This window comes from Propithecus coquereli, unplaced genomic scaffold (assembly GCF_000956105.1).
Source record: "Propithecus coquereli isolate 6110/MARCELLA unplaced genomic scaffold, Pcoq_1.0 Scaffold35, whole genome shotgun sequence".
NCBI classification, from domain to species: domain Eukaryota; kingdom Metazoa; phylum Chordata; class Mammalia; order Primates; family Indriidae; genus Propithecus; species Propithecus coquereli.
Genome location: NW_012149174.1, coordinates 3,525,384 through 3,532,729, shown reverse-complemented (window position 1 = coordinate 3,532,729; position 7,346 = coordinate 3,525,384). Strand labels below are relative to the sequence as shown.

Sequence of the window (7,346 nt, the reverse complement as noted above, 5' to 3'; positions counted from 1 at the left end):
CGCCCGACGCCCTTCCTCGCGGGCGGCTGGGGGACCTGGAAGAGAGACTTGGTAGACACTGATCCTTGTTCATGACACAAATATTTACGCGTGCCCACTCTGTGCTGGGCGCCAGGAACGCTATGATGAATCCAGACTCGGCCCAGATTTCTGGTGCAGGGGAACCACTCGCCGCCCACAGCCTATCCCTGCCACGGTCGATGCTCGCAAGGCAGAAGACAGGGTGGGAGGAGCTGAACCTCACTTCCCGCCGTTCACTTCCAAAGTCCCGCCCCTTCAGGACGTTCACGGCTACGCCGTAAAGTGGGGAGCATTCTTTGCCCCTTAACAGCCCGTCTCCGTCTTTACGGCAGGCCGCATTCCACACCTCCAACATGGCGTCCCCCATATAGGAAGTGGCCGTGGTTTCTACCCCGGGTGGCTAGGGGCAGTGCTGAGCTGGGGCTGCTGTTCATCCATCCTGGGCAACTGCAGAAAGCAGCAGTTAAAGTTTGTTTCTGGTGACAGCTCTAGGAAGCCACCCTCTTCTGAGGGTCAAGAATCGCCGCTTTCTTTTAGTTCCTGCAAGTTCCTCCTCTGTCCCTGGCTTGTTTCCCGTGCCAACTCCGGACACCGCCAGGTCCCTGACCCTGCTACACTCAAACCATGAACCTTCAGCAGCTGTTGCGCTTGCCCCGTTATCTCGGAGCCTCGGGTCCCCCGCTTCGCCGGTGGTGGTCCCCGTCCCTCGACACCATCCCCTCAGTAGGTTCCTGGCGTGGTCAGTCCTCGAGGTCCCCGGCCTACTGGAACCAGGTGGTGTCAGAGGCGGAGAAGATCGTGGGCTATCCCACGTCCTTCATGAGCCTCCGCTGCCTGCTGAGTGACGAACTTAGCAACATCGCTATGCAGGTGCGGAAGCTGGTGGGAACTCAGCACCCTCTGCTTACCACAGCCAGGTGAGCTACTCTCTCTCGCTGACACACTCGCACCCACTCGAATTCTTTTATCTGGCTGGCACACTCATCCCGTCTCACTCAGACTGGCTCCTGGCTCCTTTTACCCCTTCCATCTCTCAGTCCTCCTAGGCATTCCATGTTGTCTCTTCTCTGGGCCACTTAACATACTTGCTCAGCTGAGTGGGCAAGTGGTTTTCTTTTGAGAAACACTTGTACACTTTTCGAGATTTTGCTTCTTAATTGTCGAGGATGAAGACGGCTCAGTGATTTGTGGAGACATCGAGCAGGGATGTAGGTTTGAGTCATTTCCTAGAAATGGTCTTTTAAAAGTGGAATAGATTAATTTGCAGTTATGCATTGTTCAAGGGGTCACCTTTAGAAAGAGCGGGGAAGGAGAGAGGCTAAAGGTAGACAGTTCTTTCCAATGAATGTCCGGGGTTTGAAGTAGGAATTTATCAAGTCAGTAGTCATTATCCTCTTGGAATTTTTATCACTGATGCTGGACTACTGCTGTGAAACTTGCCATCAGGATTTATAAAACTCTTTTCTCACTTAAAAAAAAACCCACGCCTTTTGATTTGTGATTGACTTATACAGAAAAGTTACAAGAATAAAAATAGTACAGAGAACACACTCGTATATCCTTTAATCAGATTCACTTACTGCATACATGTGCGTGTATACACACACGTATATATCCTATCAACGTGTGAATATCTATATCTATATATTTTTATGATCGCTTGAGGGTAGATTACATGCATCGTTGTCCTTTACTCCTAAATACTTCAGTATGTATTTCCTGATCATAGAGATACTCTCTTGCATAACTACAGTAATCAACTTAGGTATGTTTAATATTGGTACAATGCTTTAATCTACCATTTGTATTCCAATTTTGTTAATTGACCTAATAATATCCTGTAGAGCATTCTTTCCTCTTCAGTGCAGGATCCAGCCTAGGATCAGGTATTGCATTTAGTTGTCATGTGTCTTTAGTCTCCTTCAAACAAACATTTCCATAGCTTTTCTTGGTTGTTACGGTTCTCAACTGGGGCAGTTTTGAGCCCCAGGGGTCGTTTGGCAATGTATGGAGACATTTTTCGTTGTCATGAATAGAGGCACTTTACTGGCATTTAGTAAGTAGAAGCCAGAGATGCTACCCTACGATGCCTAGGACAGCCTCACAAGAAAGAATCATGTACCCAAAGATGTCAGTAGTGCCAAGGTGGAGAAATCCAGGACAAAAATTATCTTTTTTTTAAATTAAACTCTTATTTTGAGATAGTTGTAGATTCACAGGCAGTTGGAAGAAATAATACAGAGCCATCCAATACACCCTTGGCTGAGTTTCTCCCAATGGTAACATCTTGCAAAAAACTATGGTACAATATCACAAGCAGGATATTTACATTGATGTAGTCAAGATACAGAACATTTTCTTCACTACATTGATCTCTCATATTGCCCTTTTTTAGCCACATCCTTGTCCCTTGTCTACCCTGTTGCTTTAATTTTTTAATGAGGCACCTGTCATTTTCTTCCTTCAAAAGTTAAATAGCAATAATAAAGTGATTTTATTTCTTGGTATTGTTCCCAACTATCAAGAATGTCACCTTATGATTGGGCTAGACTTATCTTGTAGCTAGAATATTATTAATAGTTCTCTAGAAATTTTAGGTGATACATACTCAAAACACACACACCTAGGTATGTAAATGTGTTAAGGCTTAATGAAACTAATGAGCCTACTACCCAACGTAAGAACTATAACGTTACCAATCCTGTTGAAACTAACTGTATACTCTGCAGTCCATTTCTCTGACTCCCACTATATTGTTTTGGTTTTTTAAAAAAATTTTTCCTTTTTAAAATTACATGGGTGTTTCCCTAAACAATAACAACATTTTTAATTTCTCTCATTTAAAAAAAATTTGCAAATATGGGCCGGGCGCGGTGGCTCACGCCTGTAATCCTAGCACTCTGGGAGGCCGAGGCGGGTGGATCGCTCAAGGTCAGGAGTTTGAGACCAGCCTGAGCAAGAGCGAGACCCCGTCTCTACTAAAAAATAGAAAGAAATGATCTGGACAACTAAAAATATATATAGAAAAAATTAGCCAGGCATGGTGGCGCATGCCTGTAGTCCCAGCTACTCGGGAGGCTGAGACAGTAGGATCGCCTGAGCCCAGGAGTTTGAGGTTGCTGTGAGCTAGGCTGACGCCACGGCACTCACTCTAGCCCAGGCAACAAAGCGAGACTCTGTCTCAAAAAAAAAAAAGAAAAAGAAAAAAAAATTTGCAAATATGGTAGTTTATTGCATATAGCTTTTTGTGACTTGCTTTTTTAAATTCATAATTTCTGAGATTCAGCCATGTTGTGTGTTTAACTATATTTCATTAGTTCTTCACTAGAGTGTTACATTCTTTTATGTGAATATACTACAATCTTCTTTTCTTTTTTCTCTTTTTCTTTTTTTTTGTGGAGACAAGATCTCACTGTGTTACCCAGGCTGTTCTCGAACTCCTGGCCTCAAGCAATCCTCCCACCTCAGCCTCCCAAAGTGCTGGGATTATAAATGTGAGCTACTGTGCCTGGTGCACAGTCTTCTTTTATTTTTTTTTTTTGAGACAGAGTCTCACTCTGTTGCCCTGGCTCTAGCACTCACTCTAGTGAGTGCCATGGCGTTAGCCTAGCTCACAGCAACCTCAAACTCCTGCGCTCAGGCGATCCTCCTGTCTCAGCCTCCCGAGTAGCTGGGACTACAGGCATGCGCCACCGTGCCCGGCTAATTTTTTCTATATATTTTTAGTTGTCCAATTAATTTCTTTCTATTTTTAGTAGAGACGGGGTCTCGCTCTTGCTCAGGCTGGTCTCAAACTCCTGAGCTAAAACAATCCGCCTGCCTCGGCCTCCCAGAGTGCTAGGATTACAGGCGTGAGCCACCGCGCCCAGCCCACAGTCTTCTTTTAATCAGTATTTTGGTTGTTTGCATTTTTGGTGTTATGAAAAATGTTGCTATGAATATGTCTTCTGGTGTACATGTCTTGAGGATATAGATACAGGAGTGTAACTGTTGAGTATGTACATGTTCATCTTTAGAAGATAATACCAAATTATTTTCCAAAGTGGTTTAACAGTTCACACTGTCACAAGCAAAGTTTGAGTTCAGTACACCATGTACTCATAACACTAAAACCAAGAGGGGTTTCTTCATTTTTGTTTTTCTTTTGTTTTAAGATGGGGTCTTGCTCCATTGCCCAGGCTGAAGTGCAGTGGCATAATCATAGCTCACTGTAACCTCGAACTCTTGGGCTCAAGAGATCCTCCTGCTTCAGCCTCTCCAGCGGCTAGGACTACAAGGGTGCACCACCACACCTGGCTAATTTTTTTTTTTTTTTCCGGTAAAGACAGAGTCTTGCCATATTGCCCAGACTGGTCTTAAACACCTGGCCTTAAGCAATCCTCTTGCCTCAGTTCCCAAAGTGCTGGGATTATAGGCATGAGCTACTGCGCCTGACAGAGGTTTCTTAATTTTTGATAATCAAGTAGGAAATTTCTGTGTGTGTGATAGGAATGATAGTGTCAATGGTGAGGGTTATAGAAGTATATTGCATTGTGAGTATTGTAGACCCTATAATAAAGCATTGAAGTGAAAAGGGCAGTGTATATTAATGTGTATATTTCTGAGAATTGCAATTCATCTACTTAGTTGTGAGAGCATCAGATGAGGGTTTGGAGAAGATCCCTTCTGAGGCCACCAAAGACACATTAGATGAAAGCTTGTGAGACTAATGGTTCCAAAACTTTCCTGATTATAGCCTACCCTGCCTAGTAGTCCCATAGTACAGTGAAAGAACTGGAGAGGCACAAAATAAATATTATTTAGCAAAATTGTTGTGGTAGCATATATGCATTGTTCTATTTAATAAGAGAAGAAAGAGCTGGTCTTTATGTAATTTTATTATACTTTGACACTGTGTTGCAAATTATTTAAACAGTCTAAACTGACAGACAGCCAATGAACAAAGAAACTTCTGGGGAGAGGATATCTGTCTATCTATGTTGTCTATCAACTGTATATATCTGTTTTAGCAAAGGAGCAGGCATTTGATCCAGAGGTTAGGCCAGGTTGTGGCTACTGTAAATTATAACTAAAAACATGGATTAAGCAGCTATATTATTTCACATGCTGTACACCATAATTTGTTGAACTCTTGTCAGCAAAGCATTGATGATTAAGAGGAAGATGCTCTCAGCATGGTAGTCAAAGGGCACAAAGATCCCTTGTAGTTGATGCAGTTAGGATGATAGGAAGTTGGACTCATTAAATTCTTTTACAATTATAAAATGACCCGTTTTACCTTTGGGATTTCTATTATTTGCCTAAGTCAATATTCTAATCCGTTGGACCATTTACTTTTTGAGTAAAATCTACATAGTATGTTAGGGATGAATCATGTCTTAATAGCCCTAAAATTTAAATGAATGGTGACATTATTGGCAAATAACTGGGGGAAAAGGGAAACCACCATAATTTATTATTTGCTACTTTCTTTTCTTTACTTAAGCCATCCCATCAAGAAAAGGGAAAACCAGCCTAGTTATATACTCTTTAATTTAACAGTTTAATTCAGAAGTGAGATTAAATTAAAAATCTTGAGATTTAGGCTGGGCACAGTGGCTCACTCCTGTAATCCTAGCACTCTGGGAGGCTGAGGCAGGAGGATTGCTTGAGTTCAGGAGTTTGAGACCAGCCTGAGCAAGAGCAAGATACCATCTCTACTGAAAATAGAAAAATTAGTCAGGCATCGTGGCACACGCTTGTATACTATAGTCCCAGCTACTCGGGAGGCTGAGGCAAGAGGATCACTTGAGCCCAGGAGTTTGAGTTTGCAGTGAGCTATGATGATGCCACTATACTCTACCCAGAGCAACAGAGCGAGACTCTGTCTCAAAAAACAAACAAACAAACAAAAAACAACAAAAACTTGAGATTTGGTGAGATAATGATCCTATTACTAAGAACAGTAGAGCAATAAGCTCATTTTTTACTCTTGTTCTTCTCAATTTTCCAGGGTTTCTCTGTTGTAAACAACTATAAATAATCCTCAATTAATTGATTCAATGTTTATTGAAGCTTATGGAGGGATATAAAGAAGTCTAAAACGTGGACCCTGTTCCTTCATGAATTGACACATGTATTTACAAATATCTAATGGAAGGAAACAAATGACTTGTGTCTAATGAGTTACTATATTTAGAGATGGCCTGGAGTAGTACAGAATCTTTCATAAAGGGATTCACTGAAGGATTGATGGATGGATAAAAATTACATGAGTAACATTTTAGGATAGTGGTAGTATATTATGTATTTTTTCCTTCATGATTCTTTTTCTCTACTTCCTTCCCAGGCTATTATACCTTGACTGGGTATAGGGAGGATCTTAAAAGCATCAATAAGCTGTGCAATAAAGTACAATGAGCAACTTGAATAGAGCTAGAATAGCTAAAACAATGTTGAAAAAAAGAGGAGGGGAGGAATCATTCTATAATACCTAGTCTTACTATATAGGCACATTAATCAAAACAGTGTGGTATTGGCAGAGGAACTGACAGATCAATGGAACTGAATAGAGAACCCAGAAATAGACCAACACAAATATGCCAAATTGATTTTTAACAGAAGTACAAAAGCAATTCAGTGGAGGGAGGATAGTCTTTTCGACAAATGGGGCTGGAACAAGTGAACATCATCATCATCCTAGGTAAAAAAATGAACCTTGACTTAAACCTCACACCACAGTAAAAAAAAAAAAAAAAATCAGTGTAAAATGGGTTATTGTGAAATCAATGTAAAATGGATTTAAATGTGAAACATAAAACTTTTAGAAGAAAATGTAGGAGAATATCTTCAAGACTTAAGACTAGGTAAACAGTTCTTAGATGTGATACCAAAAACTTAATTCATATACGAAAACAATTGGACTCCATCAGAATTAAAAACTTTGTGAAAGACCCGTTTTAGAGGATGAAAAAATTAGCCACAGACTGAGAGAGAATATTTGCAAGTCATATCCAAGAAGGACTTGTAGCCAGAATACATAAAGAATTCTCTAAACTCAATAGTAAGAAAACAAACAATACAATTAGAAAATGGACAAAAGGAAGAATGTGTAAAGGTGGCAAGTAAGCATGTGAAAAGATCTTCAACATTATTATCCACTAGAGAAATGCATATTAAAATCAGGCTGAGGGCTGGGCGCGGTGGCTCATGCCTGTAATCCTAGCACTCTGGAAGGTCGAGGCGGGTGCATTGCTCAAGATCAGGAGTTCGAGACCAGCCTGAGCAAGAATGAGACCCCGTCTCTACTAAAAACAGAAAGAAATTATCTGGATAACTAAAAATAT

The 7,346-nt window shown here is 41.2% G+C and overlaps 1 protein-coding gene across 1 annotated transcript in view; it reads left to right on the top strand.

The window, feature by feature from the left end:
- Positions 1-340: 340 nt before the first annotated feature.
- The window catches only part of PDSS2 (prenyl (decaprenyl) diphosphate synthase, subunit 2), a 250,669-nt gene continuing 243,663 nt past the window's right edge, over positions 341-7,346 (top strand). Inside the window, exon 1 of the mRNA XM_012651232.1 lies at positions 341-938. Within this exon, the coding sequence (XP_012506686.1) occupies positions 646-938 (293 nt within the window). The 5' untranslated portion in view covers positions 341-645. The remainder of the gene's footprint in view (positions 939-7,346) is intronic.